Source organism: Protopterus annectens, chromosome 7.part0, assembly GCF_019279795.1.
Source record: "Protopterus annectens isolate FY-2018-M chromosome 7.part0, PAN1.0, whole genome shotgun sequence".
NCBI lineage: Eukaryota > Metazoa > Chordata > Ceratodontiformes > Protopteridae > Protopterus > Protopterus annectens.
In genome coordinates this window covers 315,354,935-315,380,940 of record NC_056739.1, presented here as the reverse complement: position 1 = coordinate 315,380,940, position 26,006 = coordinate 315,354,935, and the positions used below count along the sequence as shown (strand labels likewise).

The 26,006-nt window shown below is 39.2% G+C and overlaps 1 protein-coding gene across 1 annotated transcript in view; it reads left to right on the top strand.

Annotated features, from left to right (window-relative positions):
- Positions 1–26,006, top strand: part of EIF2D (eukaryotic translation initiation factor 2D) — a 486,000-nt gene that overhangs the window by 255,516 nt on the left and 204,478 nt on the right. Inside the window, exons 7-9 of the mRNA XM_044076862.1 lie at positions 7,142–7,259; positions 8,779–8,824; positions 17,506–17,609. Coding sequence (XP_043932797.1) covers positions 7,142–7,259; positions 8,779–8,824; positions 17,506–17,609 — 268 coding nt within the window. The remainder of the gene's footprint in view (positions 1–7,141; positions 7,260–8,778; positions 8,825–17,505; positions 17,610–26,006) is intronic.

Sequence of the window (26,006 nt, the reverse complement as noted above, 5' to 3'; positions counted from 1 at the left end):
ATTTCAGAGGGTGTGAAGTCTGTTACAAAAGTCTCAGAACAGTAATAAAAGTGCTGAAGCCAAAAGACAAAGAAATTATTGGGGTTTCAAGGAAAGACCCAGTGTCTTAAAAAAAAAAAAAAAAAAAACAGTGTACATAATTTGTCTGAGATAATTGTGCCACTGAGACAGTTATTAGAACAAAATGTAGTTAGGGAGTGAAGCTGTAAAGAGCCTTGAAATGTTTAAGAAACTAGTTTGGGTTACAGAAGCAACAGTACCAAGACATTATAGTGTGAATAAGCCAGATTATTTTGCAATAGATGCCAGTCAGAATGGTATAGGAGCTACGATTTTAAGAGAAGCTAAGACCATTTGCTACGAGTCAGACAGATGTGCAAAGATAGAAGAGTAAACATTAATGTTGGGATGTGAGAAATTCCATGGAAAGAGTTTAAGGTGTTGATGCACCATAAACCCTTGCAAAGCATATTCAAATAGACTTTGCACAAGACAATTCTGAAATTGCAATGTATGTCACTTAATTTACAGAGCACAGAAGTATGCTCTGAAAGTCGACTACAAACCAAGTAAAGAACTACAGACAAATGATATGTTGAGTAGAATATGTATGAGTAGGCTATATATACTAGACAGTTATCAGAACTCTGCATAATTAAACATATAATTGAACCAGATAAAAAACTTCTAAAAATGTTTTTGATGAACATTAAATAAGAAAAATAAAACAAATTTACTGTAAGTACAAAACAGTATAGTATATTATTGCAGTACAAGCACAAAACACACACACAAGCAAATACGTATAAAGTTTACATATTCAGACTTTTAATTTTCCTACTCGAAAACTTTGGAAGGCTGCTTTCAGATAATTGACATTTCGGATAATCGACTCTCTGCTGTACCTGACATTGGTCTATGGCAGCCACTTGGACCTTGAGATACCTGCTTCCCATTAGTGGTGGAAGGTTGAGCTTGTAGTTATCACTGATAGGCAAATAGGCCATGAGGTGGTGGACGTATGCCACCACCTGGGGATAGGATTCTACTTGAGTTGCCTTGACTATTTCCGATGCAGTTAAATATCTGCATCATGCATCTACATCTGTTGAGAGATCCTTGGAGTCCTATGGAACTTGCTTAATATTTACAGGCCTTTCCCTCAGACCTCTACATGTTGGATGTTACAGATGCATGCAACAATGCTTCGTTATCAGTAGTACTCTTATGGTAATGCCATAAATTAGACATTTGTCAGTTCTTTGACTGACTGTAGAATCTTTACTTTTTGGTGCAGTGTTGGATCTCTAGAGAACATGGGCAGATATCTATTCCTGCAAGCCTGTATCAGCCTCTTCTGCTTCAGCTGTGCCTTTGTCTGTTGTTTCTACTGGTCTCATGGCCCCATCACCTTGCCCTAGGTGCTCACCAGTCTCATCTTTGATCCCTTTTATGTATAGTAAGTGCACACCCACTCCAGGGGAAGTAGGGGTTTGGGGGGGGGAGTCACTTCCTGTCAGTGTGCCCAGAAACTGGGACTCTGAGAAGTACAAGGCCCACATATCACTAACGGATAAGAACAAAGAATTCTTCTACACTTTACCCATCTGCATCACCTTTACTTTTTAGGGAGACTCTAAAGTCCTCCTTGGTATGGCATATAGCTGTTCTTTCATATACCAAGAAACATTTAAATCAGTGTGTGAGAGTTGGTATAAAGGGCTGTACTTTATTTCCTTCCCCATTGGAGACCATGCTTAAGGATGCCATCTTTGATGACTGGATCTATCCAAACTCTCCTCCGTTGGCTCCCAAGAAGACAGATGTCATCTGCAAGTCCTTATCTGTGTGGATTGTGTATCTGAATAGGTATCGTAAGGCAGACTACTGGGTGATCTCTTTGGTCTAGCACCTAAAAGACCATGGCACCTGTCCAACTTGTTCCCTGTTAAGGAGTCCAGTACTTGGATAACGGTGGACAGGTGTTATGTATAACACTGGGGCTTGGGTACCTCAACTCTCTTTTCTCTATCTCTCTCTCTCTCTGACACGCACACACACTCCACTGTTTTCTTCTGGATCATATGCTAAATAAGTTGGTATATCTGTATTATTTTTGTATCCAGAAAATCTGGTTAAACTCATTGCAGTTATTTTGCAATGGACTTCTATGTGGTCTACTGAAGTTTTGAGTGTGATGATGCTGTTACTCTGGCAGTAGGCTTAGGCAAATCTGCACAGGATAGTATAGATCAAGTTGTCCTCTTTCAAGGAGCAGCACATGCTAGCCTGGATGCCTCTTTTGGGGAGGGAGCCCTTTGGGCAAGCCTACCTGGGTTTGGTCTAGGATGTGTAAAACAAGTAAGCTTTTCTCACTGTGCTTTCTAGGAAGAAAAAAACTTCATATATGGTGAGGAGGGCCATAAATTATGAGGAACTGCTGGCTAAATATTTGCAGTCCTGATTGTCACCTAATACTCTGGAGGAGGGAGGGGCTAGTTGCATACCCACTATCTTAAGCAGCTGTATAGCAGAGTGGTAGCTTAAACTATAAACTTTCCAACAAGTTCCTGGTAAGTATGAACTCAACAAACTTAGTTAAATAAAATATGATCAACATGTAAACAGGAGTTAAAGTTGAAGTTGTGAGTCAGACCAAAGTTTTCTCTGTTCCTGCTCATTGTAATTATTTTTATGTTGTGGCTGGATTTAACGGATAGTTATGCCATATCAGTCCCTTTTGTCTGTAATTAAGATTCATTTGCTTTAATTTGGATGGGTACAGCTTTTAGTGTAAAGTGCTTGATTTTAAAGGCTACTCTCCACAAGATTGTTTACTAACTTGCTAGCTGCTATAGTGGAAGCCCTGCAGGAGAAGGACCTCAGTTCATGTCTTTACTTAAATGACTGCCTCCTGTTGGTATTGGCTTGAGAGGAGAGGCATCAATCATCAGTTGTCCTTTGTGGGAGGTTCCTCATAAACTCTTGAGAAATCATGTCTAAACTTGACTTGAGAGGATTGCTTTTCTTTTGGCATAGCTGGAGATTCTTTGGTGATCCTCACAAGCCTTCCGTTGTGTTTTAGGGCTAATTAACAGTCACGATTTCCAAGTAATGAGTGTGTGTCTGAATATGTATGTTTAGCAGGGAAGAGTGAACTGTTAGTGGCTCCCAAACCACTATACTGTCTTGGCTTTCCTCTTTGTTAGACCCATCAGACTTGACTTTAGATTGACAGACTGTTCTCATCAGTCACATTGTAGATGATCTGGTCTTGGCAGCTGAACCTATTGCAGGTTTTGTTGACAGATAATTCATAACAGGCTAGGAAGTTCATGTTTGTTTCTCCAGGATATGTAAGAAATTGATGTCTTTAGAGGAGGGGGGGTCTCCATGTCCATTTGCTGAGGCTTCAGATAGTGTTCTTTTTTAAATTGTAGCAAGTTGATTGCTACATTTGTTGCAAATGGCTTGCTATAGTTTACCACACACAAAGTGATGAAGTGCCTTTCTGTACCAGCATTCAGAAATGATAGAACAGGAAAAAGAATGCAGTAATTGCACTTCCTGATTGTGCCATCTGACACCTTACACCCAAGGAGGCTGCCCTCTTCTGCTTCCTTGTTGCTACACTCCTAGGTCAGACCAGTTCTGCATGATATATATAAGTAAACAGGGCAGCAATTACGCATATCTGCTGTAGAGTGTGGGTCTGGCAGATGGCTATAGACAGAATCTTCACCTTTACAGCTGTTTACATCTTAAAAGAAGTAAATGTGCTGCAGCAGTCCCTGAGAAACCTCTCCTGTCCTTGGTGCTGATGATTGGGAATCCTACTTGTTCAAGATTTTCCAAGGTTGACTCAACCCAATGGTGCAGATGGACTAAGCCCTGACTACATCCCAGGTAACCAGTGTTTAACTAGAACCATAACTTTGGAGGAACTAGAGGATGGGATTGAGTGTGTGACACTGGTTCGCCCATCCTGGGAGAAGGGAGGAGGCAGCTTGGCTAGTTCAGCTGATGATGTATCACTACAGAATGAAAAGCCTTTGTATGTCCATGCTGTAAAAGCATTTGCTTAGAAGCTCACATGCATCTCTCAAAGGCAGCTTGCAGCGAGCTCTCAAGCTGCAAAGGAATGGGACTAGGACAGTTCACACAAGATTTGTAGACTAGATTTCTAATACCTGACTCTTGTCTCCACTGAGGAACAAAAAGGCTAAAGCACTCTGTTCCCAGTGGAAGAACATTTCTTAGCTTGGATCATGGCCAGAGACATTGACCCTTTCACTGCTGCTGTTCCCCATGGGTAGCTTGCCCAAATGTTTTACCCTGGACTCCAGTTTTCATTAATCAAAGTGCACCTAGCTTATATGTCTAACTTACATCAGTAGACCAACTCCCATTCTTTGGCATTCTTTAAAGTATGTAAAACCTTTCTGAGGTGGGCCTTTCTTCTTCATCCTCACATCCAGTCCACTGTCCCTCCTTAAGACCTTTATCATATGGTGAAGAAACTTTGCCTCTCTTTGAGACTGCCTCTTAGCAGAAATAATATTTGTTACTTGGAAGTCTTTATTCCTTTGGCATGAAATGTGTCAGAGTAGCAGGCAATGAGTACTCATCCTTGATATCATGTCTTCCACAGGGATAGGTTTCCTTGAGGAACAGTCCCTCTGTTTTGCTTATGTTGTCAACAGTGTGTCATATAAACCAGTTTGTCGAGCTCCCCATTTTCTTTCCAAATTATGATAATAGGCAGGTATTTGCTGCATTGCATGGGAGTCCACAGACCGCTCAGTTTGTATTTGGAGAGGACCAGATCTATATGGAAGGAGTTGCAGGTGTTCATATCCTATTGCCCCAAATGTTTGGGCACACGTTTTTAAAGCTACACATTTGTAATGGCTGTCTTATTGTATTACTTTCTGATAACAACAAAATTGGGAAAACCACTCCAGTTATAAATGCCCATACAACCAGATTTATAGCTACCACACAAGTTTTCTTTTGCAATGCTTCAGAAGATTACATTTGTGCAACCATTAATTGTGTACCATGAAGCACTTAAGTAAGGCATTATAACTTTTATATTGCCTGCTGGTACAGAGCAGAACTACAATTTTTACCGTATCTTGTTTTGAAGATGCACCAAAGGTGTTTAGCTTTGGGCTCTAGAAATGGAATTAGCCCCCCTTCATCATATATGAAAGTTATGTACTTACCTTAATGATAGGTCAGTGAAGAAGCTGCAAATCACTATATGGATCTATCTCCCTGGGGTCCTCTGGATGCCTTTCATTCTGAGCTTGTTTTTCCTTTTCTTGTGTGGGCTGTTTCATTCTTATTAGTATAGGCTTTGCCTTGTGGTCTACCAAGCGCTGGAGGTTATGGTTTGAGATGCAGAGGATGATCATTGTGGGGGAGGAGCTTCATTAGCCTTGGAACGTTTTAGGGGGTGACCTGACTTTATACTGTAGTTTTAAGTCCTAGAAGTGAAGGAGTTGCAACTACCAGTGCACATCTGCTCTTACTGTAAGTACTTAACTTTTGTTTGCTTGTATGTCATTTGATATAATGTGAGAAAGTAGAAGGAAGAGTGGGAGACTATTGTGATGCGTAATGGAAGTCATAACCAGTGTTTATCCATTTAGTAAGCAGGTCATTGACTGTTCTTTTAGATGCTTTTAGCAATGTTCCTTACAAAAAAATGTATTTTTTTAACAGAGTATATTATGTGCGTTTCTGGGGACTGTCTACATTTAGACATAGACTATAGATATTTCAAGACAGACAATCGAAATGGACCTGGAAATTGACCATTAGTCTCGGCTCTCCCAATCTTCTCAGAATGTCCAGATTTTTGCTACATATTTTTGGTCTGTCCATCAGAAAATTTGTGGTTTTCTGGCAAATCATTGAGGATTGAAGTCACTAAATAACAACATACATTTTAGTTTCATCCTTCACATCCTTCTGAAAAATACATGCCAACACATATCCTATCAACTATCTAAGTTTATAAGGGCAATATTTAAAACCTATTCCTATTTTTGTGCCTTTGTCTCAGATTGCTTGCACTAAGAAGTTGAGCGACCTGAAGAACCTAGAGTCTGGTTCACAGGTAACTATGTATGCTGTGAAGGATCAGTGGAAAAGCTAGAAAAGATAAATGGGAAATGTGGTTAAAAACTTATAAACATCTCTCTCTATCCATAGTCCTACAAATTAGTGGCTTTAATAAGAAATGCACTAACTCAAGAAGATGCAGAAATAAAGCTGTATCTGGCTTTGGCCAGTTTGATGCCTTGTTTCTATAAATGTGAGAATTCAAGAATTCATCTGAAGGACACATCAGACTGTGTATGTGTGTGTGGCTGGGGGAAGGGGGTGGTCTCATGACAAATGGCTTAAGTAACACAGTTAGGTGTATGTGGTCTGATCTCAGTGATGTCTATTCTGACTGATCTTTCCACAAACAGGATTGTACTATGTGGCATTCTAACAAATATATTGAGCTCATTACCCATAAAGCTACATGGTCATATATAATACCCATTCTTTAAAAGTTAGAAGATATAAATATGTGAGCTAGAATGGATTATGTTACACTGCTTAGTGGAAATTAATCTTAACGCTATACTCAAAATATTATGGAAATTTAATTTAAATTGAAATGTAACTAACTTTGTTTTGTCACATATTCAGAACACAACTGCTGTGGGCAGCACAATGGTGCAGTGAATAGCATTGTTGCCTCACAGAGGTTCCTTGGTTCCATTCTCTGCTGGGTGCCTTCTGTGTGGAGTGTGCATGTCCTGCCATTGTTCACTTGGGTTTCCTCCCACATCACAAAGACATGCAGTAGGCGGACTGGACACTCTAAATTGCCATAGGCATGAGTGTGGGGTGTGGATGAACTACCATCACAGGTTAGACACCCAGCAGTGTAAACCCTGGCTCTAGATTGCCACTCTTGAAGTCACTGCTTATGGAAGTAATGTTGCTGAGTGCTTTGTTTCAAGAATGAAAAGTATTTTCACTCACACATTTCACACATACATATTTGTGGCTATTGGTTGCTGTATAGTATGCTTGAACTTGAGGAGGCTTGTATTTTTCTGTCTCACTCATGCAGAGCAAATGGATGAGCTGCTGTGGCAGTGTTTCCTACATGCACTGAAAAGTAAAGTGAAGAAGTCGGAGCTCCCTCTGCTGACCAGCACATTCCTTCGCAGCCACATGTACTCATGCTGGTGAGTCACCTAAGAATTTGTTGTGTGTGTGTGTGTGTGTCTGTGTGTGTGTGTGTGTGTGTGTGTGTGTGTGTTTGTGTGTTTGTGGTAAAAGCTTGCTTACTGTGAAGCTGCCTACAGAATTCACTGAATAGAAACTTGGGATAAACATTAGTCCTGAATCATTATTTAGGCCTAACTAGGCATACAAAACTGCATCCAAGCAAGTAGCATACTTTTAATAGCTGCTTCTCTTCATTTGGTTATGTTTTGGTGTCCTAGATAGAGTTTATAGAGCCTGAGTATGCAAGTACTGTTCTCTAGTTAACTTTCATTTTTTTCCCACCTGAATAGGGACTTTCACAGCCAGATTTCATTAAAGAGGGATTACAGCAGTGATAAGCAGCCGTACTACCTCATCCCACATTGTAGTGAACTACCACAATCAGCACAATGATGTGTCAGTCAACTAAATAAAGTGCTTGGTAACAAGCCTTCCTCTTAATCTGTATTCTTTGGTATCCTAACATAGCAGGGTACCTCTGCACCACCTTACTCATGTATACCAACACTAACCCTACACATTACATTACTAAAAATCCTTTCCATAACAGTACCACCAAACAGGACAAAAGACACACACACACACACACACAGACACGCACACACACAGACACGCACACACACAGACACGCACACACACAGACACGCACACACACAGACACGCACACACAGACACGCACACACACAGACACGCACACACACAGACACGCACACACACAGACACGCACACACACAGACACGCACACACACAGACACGCACACACACAGACACGCACACACACAGACACGCACACACACAGACACGCACACACACACACACAGACACAGACACGCACACACACAGACACACACACCAAAAAACATGTAATACTGAAGCTATTCCTTTACCTAAACCTTCCTCTAACCTTAACTAACAAACATTTGTGCATGAACAACTGCTATAAGACAATCTTTCACGTCTTCACAATCACTTTTTCATTCAAATGTTAATTTTCATGCACACTCCTACTTACCTGTGCTGTATAAAATTAAACTTAACCATATGTGATTTGCACAAATAAGCATTCACTCATTTGTGCAGCCTTTGTTTTTAACACCCACAAAAGTTTTTAACACCCACAGAAACTTTTCAATTAGATGAGTATTGAGATTTTTAAGTTACAATCGTGTGTGTGTGTGTGTGTGTGTGTGTGTGAAATTAGTGAAGATTGCGTTTTTATTTCTTGTTAAGGTTATCCTAGTGCATTTTACTGCACACTTGCAACACTTGGTAGTTTTCTTAGGATTTCATTACATTTTATTTTATATTAGTTTGCCAGGTAAGCCACAAGAGGTGTCGACTTACCCAGATGTTGATTTCTTGTTGTATATTTAATTAATAACTGTATGTTTTAAAGTTGCCTTGGTCAACATAAAAAAAGTTTTTACCTCTGACTCTTTATTAAGACCTATTTAGAGTCTCTCCTTTTTTTCACAGCCCTAAAGGAAAGACACTTGACATTAAGAAATCCAGTTATAAAAAGGTGAGTTTAATCTTGGTCATGGAACAGTTGAAACAAAATACTAACGACTACATTTCTTAAGCTTTAATGTTAACTTTCTGATGTGTCTTTTGTTATTTTAAGATGTGGAATCACAGTTCATATTAATAAAAAGTCTCAAAATACATTGTCTGTATTATCACATTAAAACCTGACGCAACTGTGTTTTATGTAGGTTCATTTTTTTATAGGTTCATAGGTGTTTACTAAGCTAATGACCACAAGGGCCTTTTTAAGCCTAGCCATGCATCCCAAATATTTGACAAGTTCTGATACCCTTGACAAGTGTAAGCATGGACCTGGGAGATGAACCATTTTCAGGTTACCTGTGTACCATTTGCCAAAACTGTGGGCTGGTCAATTGCCCCTTTTCAGGCATGACCCAGGCTCAGTGAGCAGCAGTTCACATATAAAATGCAGAATAAACATAGAAAATGGTGCATAATTAGAAAAAAAGCAAGTTATGGCATATACAGTCTCAGTACTAGTACACTGGCAATAAACAAGAGCTATCAGGAAGTACAAATAACTTGGTAAAAACATAAGTTATAAGCAAGAGGACTATACATTACAGAAACATCAGGTAACATTTAAAGCAATATAAGAATACAGGAACAAGGCCAGTAATGTACAAAGTGGCTAATAGCTTGAATTGTTACTTGGTATTAACCATTGCAACAGTAGCAGGTGCATTGGACTACATTAAGAAGATGATCTTTGAAAGCATGTTTAAAGGCCTCAAGTATGTCTTGGGTTTTTACTTCTCTGGGAAGGGTATTCCAAAAGGGAGGACCTCGTCTAGTGAATGATCTTTCCATAATAGCAGTTTTGACGCTTGGATGGGCAAGAGAAAGGTTGGCATTTAATAAGTCTCTCAGGGGCTAATTTTGTGCCTAAATATGAGTGCTGTTTTCATGGGGGGGGGGGGGGGGGCACAGTAGCACAAGTTTAAGACTTTGAAACGTGGAGTGCAGACAAGAAAAGTGGACCTATGTATTATTGATAGCCACACAGTGTCATTAAGTAGGGTGCCACTGCTTACAAGAGAATCTGCTACAAGCGTGAATTTTAAGATTTTGTTTTTTTTTCCTTAATATTGTAAGATAAATGCAGAGTCAGCAAAGATAAACCATAATCAAGTTTTAGAAGTAGAATATTTTTGAAAATGGCAGTTCAAGCAATCAGTTATAGAAGCTGTATAATGATGTGGCAAAATTTTAATCGCACCAAAACGTTATTGGTAATTGTATCTGTGCGAGAAGTGAAGGAGTGCAATGCATTTAGTCCCAGTTTAAGGTATTGCTCAAGACATTGGGAGTATTGTTGCCTTGGTGATCCCTCAACAGAAGAGGGGACTGAAACCACTTTCTGCGTACTTCCAAAGACCCTTACATTGTTTTCTTGGGGAGGGTTAAGTGTTTACCAAGTGAGCATCTACAGATATCAGTGAAATTGTTTTGTAATTTTTTTCGTGTTGGCCAGAATGTATTTTGCTAGATTCAATAAGATGAACATCATCAGTACAGAAGACAACATTGGGATAAGGGAGTTAAGGGGAAAACATCATTACCAAGTGCCGAAGGAGGACGGGGAGTTAATATTGAGCCTTGGGGGGCTCCTGTCTTTAGTGGCACAATGACAGACAATGAATTAGTGTGGTAAATTTAAAAAGTACTGAATGTCAGGTAACTTTGGAACCATGCTATTTTTATTACTAGGTTGAGAGACAGGATAAGGGAACACATTTATGAAATTAATAGGAAGAAAACCACCAGCACCTTATACAGGCATTAAAATTTATGTCCCAGTTTTAGGAAGTTCACCTTCTTTGTTATTGATCAGGTTTTGGTGACTTTGTTATGTAGGGATATCGAATCTTCATTGGAAGTCTAAGAACTAAGTTGGCAGGTAAGGCTTAATGACTCGCTTGCCCCTGGCATGAACGATACCATTTCTGTTTCTGAAAGCAGGTATCATTTAATTCATATATATATATATATATATATATATATATATATATATATATATATATATATATATATTTATTTATTTTTACATACTTTGTTATAGATTTTGAGCTAATAAAGGTGATTCTGGTAAATTTAATGCATGCATTATACAACCCACTTGTGTCAGGTTTTTATAGGAATTTTTTTTATTTTAATTTGTTTATAAAATGTGTTAATTGTTGCAGCCTTGTGATTGATTATTCACTGTATATATATTGATACTGACTCCCCTTGTGCATCACTCTGATGAAGTCTTTGTTATAAGACGAAAGTGCTCAGTACATTGTATTGTTTATTAAATTTTATGGTACTTTCAACTGTGCGTTTCGCTGTTTTATTGACTTTCACAGTAATGGCTTTTTGAGTTTATTGGTGGTGTCCTTGTTGTTTGGTACCACATTAGCAGTTCCCCTTTGTCCATGAAGAAGTGTCCTTATTATATATGTTTACAATTATTTTACAAGATCTGCCTTTGGAAAATTCTTGCTAATTTGTTTTAAAGATCAGAATCTGAAAAACATTTTTGTTTTCAGTATGTAGGAACTAGCCTCCAGTCAACTGGTTTGAAGTTGCCTGTATGCTTTTTAAGATTTTCTTTGCAGGTTAAATCTCTGTTCCCATTTTCCATTCCTCAGGAATGCTTTGTATGTTTAAAGAGCACATAGCAATCAAAATATGAGCACTTGGATAAGATTTAGTGCTCATCCTGTTAAATTCATTAAACATATAAATAGTAATTGTATAAGTTACATTGTGCCACACAGAAAAATTAAGATGTCTAGCTGTAGTCAATGTGACAAGTAAAGGAGATAAGCAAAATATATTGTCATGTTGGGTAATAAAAAACAACGAAAAGAAAACTCATTTATTTCATTTGAATTTGTTAATGGGGGTAGAGCAGTGATCCTATTGGACTCTTTTTAGTCTGAGCTCAAGGAAAACACAATAGTTACACAACATTATATGAATGATAAAATGCAATGAATGCACATATTATATATGTAATGAATATAGTTAGCTTGAGGGAGTAAAGGCCATTATATACAGAGTAAGTGACAAAACACAGTATATACCTGCATTATATATATTGTGGCATCAGAGTTGACATTCTGAAAGAATCACAACCAAAAATAATCAAAGTAAGGTATGTAGACAGAAGAAGGGAGTGAAGAGATTGTTATATGAACAGAGATAGCAGTTGTATTTGCCTAGAGTTTTGAAATGTGCTTTTATTTGTGAGCGGAAAATGGGGTAAGAGGAATGATCTTTAAGAAAAGAAGGGAAAGATTACCACAGTTTGAGAACTGAGAAAGCATGGCCTGTTCAGCAAAGCCTGGATTGTAGGGTTTGGAGGGGAGGACATGAGTGCTTGAGATGTCTAAGGTTGTATGTTGATGCATCTCTGAATAGTTTGGAAGTTAGTGGAGGGAAGGTGTCATTCTTTATAAGTTTCAGTTAGTTGAGAAGCACATAGCAAATCAGCTCTTTGTTTCATAGGTAGCCAATTAGCTTTTTCAATGGTTTTGCAATAGTGTTCATCTCTTAAAGAGATAATGATGAATCTGCGAAATGGCATTTGAAATGGATTGAATGGTGAATGCTTTTCTTTTAGAAGACATAGTTAACAAATCATTGATATGGTGAATTTATGTATTTTCTACATTGAATTAGTTTTATTGATACTGTGTTCTGAATGTCTTGCTGGCAGAGAGGGGAACAGGAAAGGAGGAGGAGTGGAAATTAACATATTCTATAAGAAGGGGCAGTGCAATTTATGCATCTCAGTTTAGTGCCATATGATAAATTAATAGTAGATGTTTAGATGTCTGTGCTGAATGCTGCGTGCCTTGTAGAAAACTAAAGTGTGATGACTGCACATAAACTTTGCAGATTTTTAACCTTTTAAACTGTGCGCAATAATTGACTATATAACAGACGAGACGTACAATACTGTTTAGCTTACAAGGTTTAATGTCTTCAGGTTTCTTTTCAATACAGCATAAATGATGTTCTTCATGAAACAGCTAAACAGATATCCCTAGAATACAGATTACATCTCACATATATACATTCTTAATGAAAGCACTCTTTTGGGAACTCTGAGTCATTACTTTGGTATTTAGGGAGTCTTTTCTGGTCTGTGTGAAAACTGACTTTGGATACCCCTGCACTTGATGTCATGCAGTCTGTTAATAAGCTCCTTTGTGTTCTTGTTTCAAGGTGAATTATGTAACTGTTCTTTCCTTGCACCTGGATCCGTATCTGTAGTCCTTGAAGCATGTTTTAGACACTGAACATTCAGCTTGTCTCAAGCTGTACCAGACTTTCTTACATTGCATGCATGAATGAATGCCACTTTATTTATTTGATTTTTTCCTTGCTTTCAGCTAAGAACAGTTTAACCCTTTAATATACTTATGCTAGCAAACAGAAATACATGCGTCTGACTATGTTATTCCTACGTATATTATAGCAACATATGTGTATATGCATCTAAGTAGCAAATAGCTGTGCACGTGCACTTATAACTTTCTAAACATATCTAACAATTCCCTCTGTTTTATTTTAAAAATACCTTTTGATGCAGCAAGTTATTGTCAACTCATTGATAACAAGCATTACTATAAAAAATGGACGAACTGTTTAATTTAACGACTTTTTTCATTTTACCAGTTATGAACTGTATTTTGCAATTGCTGAATATGACTCTATACAGTGATTTTATATTAACAATGCTTGTGGATATTCTTGCAAAGGCATTGCAGTCTTTTTTTTTTAAATAAAACAGACGTCATAAATGTCAAGCTTTGGCTTGTTACTATATAAAATAAATTGAGTAGCAATTTCTGTGAACGGTTTAAAACTTGAATGCAAAATTGTCCATTTACGCAGATCGAAAACAATGATGTTTAAATATTAAACCATTTACTGTACAGCGTACGCTTGCTTGTACAGAATGTTTTTGTATTTGTACATACATGGCTGAAATGTACACTCAGTCTAGTTTACAAACTTAGTATTAAACTGAAGCCTGCAAATTACATTACTTGAAACATTAAAATGTAGCTTTGGTATTTTTGTTTTACTACCGTACATGTTGATGATACTTTAATTACTTAATTACAGTAAAAAAGCATGGTTGTCTTTTAATAATTACTGAATTATTAGCAGAGACCAATATGTTTTTCATTGTACCTTTATTTTAGTTCTTTTTACAGTACTGTTTACTCAGTCAGTCTAAAAATTAAAGCATGCCCTTTCACCCTGTAGTAAACAGCATTTTATTGTAGCATTGTTTATTTACTTTATGCTGTGAGAACTGAATGTATGCCTGCTCCCTGGCTGTTACCCAAACTGCGACACTTTGGTCTTACACATTTGCTTTATTAGGTTACTAACAACCTGTGGACCATTGTCTGATTTGATCATTTTTGGCCATTTCTGATGACAAAAAAATAAATATTTTTTATAAAGCTTCTGCTGTTGATTTTGCTGTCATAGTTTTAGTAGGAAATGCCTTTACCCATTTTGAAAAGATGTTTACTGCTACTTGGCAAGGGACCTGCATAATTTATTTTAACTGCATACCATTGGCTCATTTACTGGCTGTAACTGAGATTTTTATTACTTTTAGTATTTACTTGCAAACAGATTATTAATGACATGTATGCACAAATGTGATGTTTTATTGCAATTATTAAATAGGATTTTTGCAAACTTTGTTTCTTTTTTGCTTAATGCTGTATGAATACTTCTCATTTTTGACCTTGTAAATTTCAATACCAGTAACATTTTATCTTATGCAACCTTCCTTGTAACTACCCATTCCAGCCTGGAAAGATTTGAGCTCACATAAATCAAAATGTTTTACTTTTTTATTGTCCTACGCATTCCAGACTGTTAAACCATAGTATATCTCTTAACCCTTTCAGCACTTTTTTTTACCTTCAGTCATTTGCTAATACTCTTTCAACTTGATATTAGAATACATTTGTAGAACACTTACAACTATAATAAATATTTCTAATTTGTCTAACTATGCATAAATTTTAAACTTGGGATTTAATTGTAGCATTATGTACTCAGTACAACCTTATATTACTTTTGAATATTGTTTTTGCTGGAGTCTCTGCTATGTTTGATGCTGTTATGCAATTACAAAATATTGTCTTAGCTAGCACATGCCTAAAACAGATATATTTACATTTGTTGTTGTCTGCCTTTTGCTCTTGTGCATTATTTTAAACAGATGCACTTTAGGTGAAAAGAAAATACATGCATGTCAGTCTTGTGACCTCATGTCTTTACTGCTTTTAACTACTTTTATTTGATTTTTATGCCCTAGAACTGTTTTGTCATTTAAAATGGTGATTTAGCTATGAGACTATCTCTGCATCTATGCTATGAGAACAGAATCATACGTTTTACGTTACTGTTTAAGTGCTAAGTGTCTTGCTTTAACAGAATGAAAGTTACATTAGATTCTGCTGTGTATGCTAACCATTTTCTAGATGTAGAATAGTATGTCGTAAATTATTTTTTATTAGTGTATTTAACTGCTGGGTCAGGTCTAGAATCTTTCTTTTTGTCAGTGTAGCTAATTGTTGTTGCTTTAACTCTTTATTAACCAGATTATTTTTGTCTTGTGATTTTGCACAGATGTCTGATGCATTTTAGTATTTTGTTCTGATGACTCTAAATCTCTTATGCACATCTGAAAAAGTCTTTGCATATGTTGTTTAAACTTTCTGAATTCACTGTGTCTCTTAGATGTTCATTAAATCTTTTTGTCAGTTCACCATGAACATTGTCTCGGTTATCTGTGCAGTATTTTGATGCCACTTTTGTCTAACAAGATGTGCAGAAGATTCTGTCAATGACTGACTTGACTGATGTAACTTTGAAATTAACATTTTACATGTGGTGACAGGACATATAATGCAAGTGTATGACCATTATCTGGTTGTTTACCCTTAACAATAGTACTTTTATGACATTGCACACAGAAAGCAGTTTTATATTACATGCACTGTAAACATTGCTGTCATACCAATCATGTTGCTGTTTAAGATACCAGTCAAAAGTAATGCATTTACATATTTTTTGAATGTCAACTTGCCCTAATAAGGTCTTACATTTGCTAATATGCTATTTACACAGCTTCTGTAGTCTATCTAAAATTGACACAATAATAGTCCTACTGTATTTACCATCTTTTGTACTAGCCTGATTTATGGCATTCATAGATATGTAACTACCAACATTTTTTTTTTACCAAAGACCACGTTGACTTCAGCTGGCCACTTATGAGCACCATAGATGGTTGGAAAACTTTTGTAGTTACTTGAAAAGCTGATAACACGAATCTAGCAGTTACAGACTCAACACGAATCTAGCAGTTACAGACTCAAACCTGAAGTGTTACCAATCTTGTAGAATTGATGGCACTACTTACTTTCTGCATGGCATTCCTTTTTTGGATTCAGGCGTCTAAGGAACTGTACTGCTGCAGACTGAAGAAATCAAAGTGCCTTTGTTCCGGACCCAATCACGTGCATATACATACATGTTAGCTACTGCGCTTTCACTGAAGTGACCTTATACAAGGCACAGACACTGCACCACTTCCCCAGTGTTTAAATGCAGGCTAGGCTTGCCATTGATTAATTGTAGATGTTTCGATGTCTGTGCTGAATGCTGCGTGCCTTGTAGAAAACCAAAGTGTGATGACTGCACATAAACTTTGCAGATTATTAACCTTTTAAACTGTGCACCATAACTATTAAAATAACTGTCTATATAACAGATGAGACATACAATACAGTGTAGCTTGCAGGGTTTTATGTCTTCAGGTTTCTTTTCAATACAACATGAATGATGTTCTCCATGAAACAGCTCTAACAGATCTCCCTAGAAAACAGATTACATCTCACATATATACATTCTTATGAAAGCACTGTTTTGGGAACTCTCAAAGTCATTATCTTGGTATTTAGAGAGTCTTTTCTGGTCTGTGTGAAAACTGTCTTTGGATATCCCTGCCCTTGATGTCATGCAGTCTGTTAAATAAGTTCCTTTGTGTTCTTGTTTCAAGGTGAATTGCATAACAGTTCTTTCCTTGCACCTGGATCCTTATCTGTAGTCCTTAAAGCATGTTTTAGACACTGAACATTCAGCTTGTCTCAAGCTGTATCAGACTTCATGTTACATTGCTTGAATGAATGCCACCTTATTTATTTGATTTTTTTCCCTTGCTTTCAGCCAAGAACAGTTTAACCCTTTAATATACCTATGCTAGCAAACAGAAATACATACATCTACCTGACTATTATTCCTACATATATTATAGCAACAGACGTGTATATGCAACTAACTAGCAAATAGATGTGCACATGCATTTATACATTTCTAAACATATCTAACACTATATATATATATATATATATATATATATATATATATATATGGGAGAGCTTGGTGAAATGGAGAAAATGTTGGGATGAACTGATAACAGCAGTTCAAGTTGTAGACTGTATTTAAAATGCTTGCTGGATTATCATGGTTATATAGTCAGTTGGGTCAAGTACCCTTATTGCTGTATATGGCATACAATCTTTATATTGTCTTCAATTTTTTTTTTTTAATTATCTTTAGTTTTCCAAATTCCTGCAGTCCGTGCAACAGCAAAACATTGTCCAGGTGAAGGAACTTTCCAAAGGAGTTGAGAGCATTGTTGATATCAACTGGACACACAATGAGTAAGTTACCAACCTCTTAAATCAATAAATCCTAGAAAATGGCACTTACTGACTTATCTTGGTCACATTGGTATTCGTCTTCAAAGCAAAACAAACAGTTTTGTAATGGCACTTTATTCCAGAGTTCCAAACACCACTGTTTGTGTAGCATATGATCATCTGTGCATTGACATTTTTGTTATAAAATAACCAGTAACATTATAAGAAAAGTTAGTATGTAAACTTCATACTGTGTGTAGATTAATTATAATTAACAATAAAGAGTTTTGCTAATCCAGTTTGCTACACACAGTCTTAGATACTGTCATAGTAGCCAGTGTTGCACCCTATAATTACTTAACCAAAAGTAGTAGAGGCAGTTTTATGTATAATGTACACTGAAAGGCTGTTAAGATGTAGATATTTTGTTAAGTGTAACCATTATTATATCTTTTCAAACCTTTTCAGGAGTAGGAACCTCATGCCATTAGCAAATTGCATAATTTTATGCTGATTTAAATAAAAAGTCATGCTTAACCAACATATTTTTAACTAAGTCCAAATCATGATGTACTTTTTCTAGTAGTTTCAAATCATGATGTGAGACTTTCTATTCAGTTTCTTACATTAACTTTTTTTTCCTACTGCTATTAAGTAGCCTTGTGTACTCAGGCATGTAATTACATTTTTTATAACGTGTTTTTTTTTTTTGTAATAACCACTGTATTTAGTGTGTTATGTTACCTGACTGCATGTATGTCTGACTTTGAAGGTTTTCTCCCCATTCATCATTTTCAAACCCTTTTTCCCCATTTTTCTGTATGGGGTCAGGGTGTCCTGTTAACTGTCGCCATCTCTCTCGATTCAGTGCCACACTCCTAGCTTCTTTGACACTAATGCCTGACTCACAGAATTTCTGTTACACAATCCATCCACCTCTTTGCTGAATGCCCTCATTTCCTCTTGCCTTCTTCCTGTCTGTCCCAAATCATCTTCACTAAACTGTCTTCTGCTTTTCTGCCCATATGCCCGAATCACTGTAATCTGATGTTGTTCATGTTTCACTGTTGCTGTCATCACATTTGGGTTATCTGTCTGCAGGTAGCCCTCAGCCGGCCTGAATACCAGAGTCTTTGGATTTCTGCGTCGGATGCTGTCACTTCTTCCATGACGTCAGGTCGTCAGGGGTATAAAACATGCAGCCGACGCCATTATATCAGTCTTTCTTGATGTGCGGTGCCCAAAGCAGAAGCAGTTCGCAAGTGCCGGTCGGCCGACTCCTGAAATTTTCGTTTGAGTTTCAGACCAGAAGTCTTCAAAAACAAAGATAAGTACCCCACTGGGGAATCTTTTTTCTTGCTCTAACAGATGTCAGAAAAAATTAACAATTGTCTTGTCTGTGGAAAGAAAATACCTCCTAGAGATTTTCATTCTTACTGCGTCACCTGTTTAGGCCCAGACCACGATGTCCCTCGCTGTCAATTTTGTGCCTTGTTCAATGCCCAAACTATTTGTCGCCGGGCTGTTTTTGTAGCTAAATACTTTCGTTCTCGATCTCCATACTCCAAAATGGCTTTGTTAAGCCATCCAACTACTGATCTTCCAAAAAAAGTAAGGATAAAGACAGAGACAGACCGCATAGGTCCAGAACTTCCGACAATGCTTCCGTTAAGCTAGTCGCCAGTCCGCCGATACTCAGTGAGGCGCTTTCACAGCCCCTGATACCTGCTACTACAGATTCGTAGGCCTCTACTGAGACCCATCAGAGACCGGTATGCCGTGAGATGCTTCTTTGACTATGGAACGTTTCTACCTTGGATGGGTCAGGAGCCACTGTGCAGGCACCGGCTTCTGAGGGTGTATTCAGGCCTACGGACTCTCATATTAAACCAACGGCATAGTTTCCAACTAGAAGTACCGAATTCCTCAGGCCTAAAACTCCCACTACGCCTAGAAAACAGACCAAACCGCTGACTCAGGCCCATATGCCTCAAAAACAAATGCTTAGAATGGCTGAAGACCTTATTACCTTAATTAGGGGAAGCCAGCCTTCCCCCTCTAAGAGACCTAGAACATTTTTTTTTCTAATATTTCTGATCAGGAATCTGATATCTCTGCTCCTTCTAATTACCAGGATTTGCCCCTATCTACTTATGAGGATTCTGATGCAGAGGATTCCATTCCCTCTGCTTCCCCTCCAGAAGATTTTTCTTTTGGTGAAACCCTGCAATACCCTTAGGGAGCATTTCTGCTGGGAAAGCCATGACTATTCTGAGTCCAAAAAGAGATTTAGGGAATTCTTACTCCCTGCCTCAACATAGGCCTCTAAGTATCCCTCCTGTTCTGGCTATTGTAGATGATGTTTTCTTGGAATCTAGCCTTACCCCAGACACTTTACCTCCAGCTCCCAGAAAACCTGACAGGTACTACAGAGTACCTGACTTTCACAAGTTCCTCTTCAAGAATCCTACTGCGGATCCAGAGACCATTTCCCAAGGACCAAAAGGCATTAAGGCTACTGCTGAGAAAAATCCTACCCCTTCTGATAGAGATTCTAGAGCCTTAGACAGATTGGGTAAGAAAGTATACACTTGTGCTACTTTGGCCATTAGGGCTTTAAGTTGCCAGTTTCATATGTTAAAGTATCAGCAACATATTATGGGACTACTAAACAGAAAATGATGTTGATTCCTGACCGTGCTGAACACAAAGACTTGCAAGATTTATTGCATTCTGCAGAACAAGTTGGTAAACATACTTTGCAATGTGGTTTTGATGCTTTAGAAGCATCTTGCAGGTCTGCTGTCACTGGGTCTGTACTTAGAAGGCATGCTTGGCTTAAGGAACAAAACTTACCAAATCATGTTAAAGCTAAATTACTGGATGCACCCTTAAACCAAGATTGCCTTTTTGGCAACAAGGCAGAGGAATTCCTCAAAAGGATAGAGGAGAAAGCTAAATCTATGCAGACTGTTAAAGATTTTCTACAAGTACAGCCTCCCAGATTCAGTAGGCATTGGCCTTCAAAGAACTGGTCCTTTCCAGTCCCTTCCAGGCCTTCTCAGTCCAAACCAAGGAACAGCAGACCACCAAGACTTCAGTCTCAGACTATGCACAGATCTAAGCAGTGGGAGGCTCACACTTCCAAAGCAGGGAGTAGTAAGCAACCCCCTTACAGAAAAATGGCACAATGACTTAACCTTAATCCTTTCAAGCCCTGCTCAACTACTTGCTCCCTTAGGAGGAAAGCTCTCCCTGCATACAAAAAACTGGGAACTCATTACCCAGGGCAAATGGGTTTTGAACATAGTTTCCTGCAGATACAGATTCCACTTTCACACACTACCAACCCCAAATGGTTGGCCAGACCTCCCCCCAAATCAATGGGCAGAGGCCCAACAGCAGGTTCTCTCTCTTCTCAGTATCAGGGCTATTCAGCCTGTCCCAACAGAACTAAGGGGACAAGGTTTTTACTCAAGACTTTTTCTGGTACCCAGAAACGAAAACTCCTGGTGTCCTATCCTGGACCTCTCTATTCTCAACACCTTTCTGGTGGTTTCAAAATTCAAAATGCTAACTCTTCAACAGCTTCTTCCTGTGCTAACCAAGGATGCCTGGCTTGCAACCCTAGACTTAAAGGAAGCTTACCTGCACATCCCAATAAGAGAATCCTGCAGACAATACCTACATTTCAGGGCGGGCTCCATGCACTTTCAGTTCTCTGCACTTCCCTTTGGCTTATCTACTGCGCCCAGGGTGTTCACAAAGTGTCTAGCTCGCCATTACATTTTGCAGGCGAAGAAATATTCAAATTTACCCATACTTGGACGATTGTCTGATTCAGGCAGAAAGCCAGGACTTGCTATTACAACACCTGGCATTTGTAAAGAAACTTCTAACCTCACTGGGTTACACCATCAATGAAAAGGAATCTCACCTAGTACCCTGCCAACAGATTGTATTCCTGAGAGCAGGCTTCAACACAACTTCCCAGATGGCATTCCTCACTCTGGAGAAACAAGTTTATTTGACAACCTATTTTAAACTATTAGCCACAAAAACCCAGCTATCTCCAAGGAAAGTACTGCAAGCTCTGGGGTTCATGGCCTCCTGCATTCTGCTAATTCCATATGTAAGACTGCATATGAGGAAACTCCAGTGGTATCTAAAAAGTCTATGGTGTCAACATTCTCAGGACCTAGAAACAATGATTCCTATCATTCCTTGTCTAAGGACAGAGTTCCTTTGGTGGGCCGAGGCCTGCTACCACAACAAGGGACTCCCTTTCACTCTACCCCCTGCCGCCCAAACCCTAACAACAGACGCATCAGACATGGGGGGAGCTCACATGGCAGGGCAGTGTATTCCGAGCAAATGGAACCAGAGACAAATGCACCTGCATATCAATCAAAAAGAAATGTTAGCTGTGCAGAATGCTCGGACAGCCTTCAAAGACCTTATTCTTCCAGGACAACTATTGGTAAAGACAGACAACACCACAGTTATGTGGTACATAAACAAGCAAGGGGGGACCCACTCCTACCCTCTCTGCAGACTAGCCATGGCTCTGTGGAGCACAGCCTTGAACTACCAAGTGCACCTACAAGCTCAATTCATGCCAGGCAAACTAAATTCACTGGCAAACAACTTAAGCAGAAATCTCATAGACCCACATGAATGGAAACTAGAACCCAAAATATTCAACCTCTTGAGGAACAAATGGGGGACCCCAGAGGTAGACCTCTTTGCCTCCCCTCAGAACTACCAATTGAACAAATTCTGAACCAGAATCCCTAAAGTCTAGCTTGGAAAGTGGATGCCCTGTTGTTTACCTGGGAAAGCCTCTTGGTTTATGCCTTTCCCCCTATGCCTCTCCTCTTGAAGGTTCTACTAAAGATCAAACAGGACAAGCCAGTACTGATTGCACCAGACTGGCCACGCCAGCACTGGTACCCCCTCTTGCACAGTCTGACACTGCTACAACCATGGCACCTGCCTCAGACCCCTTCCCTGCTTTCCCAGCAGGTGGGCCAGATTCTGGACCCTCAGCTTCAAACCCTGAACCTTGCAGCCTGGCTAATTCCATGAGCTCTCCTCTAGCATCCCTCAGTAAGCAGGTGTGGGATGTCATTCTGGAGGCAAGGAGGCCTAGTACCAAAAAATCCTGTGCTGAAAAGTGGAAAAGATACTGTTCCTGGAGCCAGGCTCAGGGGATGGGCACAACGGTGCCCAGCTTACCTCTTATACTAGAATACTTAACAGAAATGCTCCACGAGGGCCTATCCTTCTCGTCAATTAAGATTCATGCCTCTGCCATTTCAGCACATACTGAGCCACCCCTCTTCTCTCACCCCTTGCTAAAACAATTCCTTAGAGGGGCCAAAAATTTAAGACCCCCCCCCAGGAGAGCTCCCACTCCGTGGGACCTTAACTTTGTATTGGAAAAGCTCACTCTTACCCCCTTTGAGCCAGCTGCAACAGCAGAGTTGAAATTCCTTTATTGGAAAACAGCCATACTTCTAGCCATCATTTCAGCAAGAATAGTGTTTGAATTACAGGCCCTCGTGACAGTGGAACCCTTTATTATCTTCCATGTAGACAGGGTTTCCCTCACGACTAATCCTTCCTTTATGCCCGAGGTAGTGTCTAGTGTGGCCCTAAACCAGCCCATTCATTTGCCTACTTTTTTCCCTATTCCACAAAACAAAGGGGAATGGATACTGCACTCTCTGGATGTGCACAGACAACTTGGATTCTATTTGGACAGGACTAAGCCTCTCAGAAAATCTGACCAGCTGCTAGGTGGCTTTGCTGCAGGGGCAGAGGGGAAGGCCATTTCAAAGCAAACCATTTCCAAATGGATAGCCTATTGCATTCATTTCTGCTACAAGCACTATGGAAAACCTACCCCACAAAGGGATAAGATCACATTCCACTGGGGCTGCATCTACCTCTACAGCATTTCACAGAGGAGTCCCTACCAGTGACATCCTGGAGGCTGCTACCTGGAGCTCTATACATACCTTCACCAAGGATTACCACCTGCCTGTCTTTTCTAAATCCAGAGCTGGATTTGCCACAGCAGTCTTGCAAGGCTTAATAGCTGGCCGTAATGCTCTTTAAATACCTCCTCCCTTCCTTAGCTTTGGGAATCAACCCAAATGTGATGACTGCAACAGTGAAACACAAAGAACATAGTACAGTTGTGTACACTTACCATAAATGTAGATGTTCGACTGTATTCACTGTTGCAATCCTGGTTACCCTCCCTCCAGCCCCCTGACTTCTGTTGGCTCTATTTTTTCATGTGTATTTCCTTTTTGATGGGGGTGTACCATACCATATAATTGCTTCCTGTTGTGGGGCACCTGACATCTGGGGCAAGAAAAACTGATGTAATGACGTCGGCTGCATGTTTTATACCCCTGACGTCATGGAAGAAGTGACAGCATCCGACGCAGAAATCCGAAGACTCTGGTATTCAGGTCGGCTGAGGGCTACCTGCAGGCAGATAACCCAAATGTAATGACTGCAACAGTGAATACACTTGAACATCTACATTTATGGTAAGTGTACACAACTGTACTTTCTCTTTGACCTTTTCCACAATTGGAGCTACTTTGGCTTCAGCTCTTATGTCCTCATTTCTTCATCTGTCCCACAGTGTACATCCTACCACCTGTCTAAGACACTTCATTTCCATCACCTTAACTTCCTCATCTGCTCTGCCTTTACTTCCCAGATTTATGTACCATACAGTAGTACTGGTTGCACCACTGTTTTGTACAGTTTACCATCAAAATGTTGAAACACATCCGTTCAACTGACACTTCTACGAAAGGCTGATTTCAAGGTTTCATAATGTTGGAAATTATTTTACCGAATCTGCAATGCCGAAGCTCTATTCCTGTTTTACGTCCTGGACTGCAAATGGGTTTTCGCACAAAACTCCCAGAAATATGAAATGTTGAACTCCAATTTTACCATGTTTGACATTAGAGGGAAAAATAATTTCAAATTTCAGCATTTAAGTTCGGCATTCCAAACACTTGCATAAATGCATTTTAACATTTTGATAGTAAACCGTTTTGTACACCTTACTTTTCAGCTTCTTTTGCATTTTCTTGTCATACTCTACATCTGACTTACTATGCCAGTTGGCTGCAGACCCTCTGAATTTTAGCTTTGACCTCTTCATTCAGACTTCCCTTCTCATCAACCACCTCTCCAAGATACTTGAAACTGTTCACTTGTTCCACTATCTTCCCTTCTATCCCAATTTTCTCCCCGTTCATCCACTGAAAATCCCATTCAGCAGACTAGATTATCCTGTATGTAATAGGCTGGATAATGGAAGACTCAAGGAGGCATTGTGTAAGTTTCTGCCAAGAGCTGCTGCATTGTCCAGACAAGAAATTCATGGCTGCCAAATATTTGAGGAAAAGGAGTTAGAGCTCCTCACTGGCCCTCTTCAAGAGAAATCTTGATGAGTGGATGGGAAATAGAAAATTCACCCCGGGGATCACTCCAGTGGCTCTATTTGACAGAGGCAGTAGTAACTAAGGTCGGGTGGCACGATCCCAGGGTAATCCTATGGGCTAGGCTTGTAAAGGCTCTAGGGCCATTAGTCTAGTACACACATGTGAATGTAGTGGAGCAAACATACAGAGTAGTCTTCTCAAGATCTCTGTGCTAAGACAATGCCACTTGATGCAATTTCATCATTCATTGTTACGGTACTCCTCATTAGGTATGACACCTGCCAAGTTATAGCTAGCACCATACAAAGTCAGTTGTGACATGTTATACAGTAACACCTGACAGATCACTGCCAGCATTATACAAAGGCAGATGTGTTAGAGACCTTATTGTGTAGTGCTGGACATGTGGCACAGTTGGCTGCCAATGGTGCTTCATATGTTTACAGGAGCAGAAGAGAAATGAATTGCACAGTAGGGAAACAGAATCCAGGGTTGTAATTATGAGAAAGGATGTGGGTAGTAGTGGTTTGTTTTGTGAGTGAGACAGTAGAGACAGCTACAGAGCCTGTCATTCATAGAATAGGATCTGCAAGACAACTACAGACCACACATGATGCAGACAGTTACTAGACTACTGAAGGAGCATGAGGTCACACCATCTCATGTATGCAAATGTAAGTTTGATCTATTTTTGAAAAAAAGTGGGTGTATATATTCATAGTTATAGCCACCAAGCTTTTGTTATTGCTGACCACAGCAGTAGACATGTATGTGCAGTGGGATCTACTACATTATCTTTTAGCCTGACGCTGTGTGTCATGGGAACATAAAATATGTTGTTGGGAGATGCTTTGACATAAGTTTGCACTCACTTTAATACTGTTTTGGGGTGGTCTGGGATAAGGTGTCTGGTTGTGCATGCTAGTGTATACAGGCA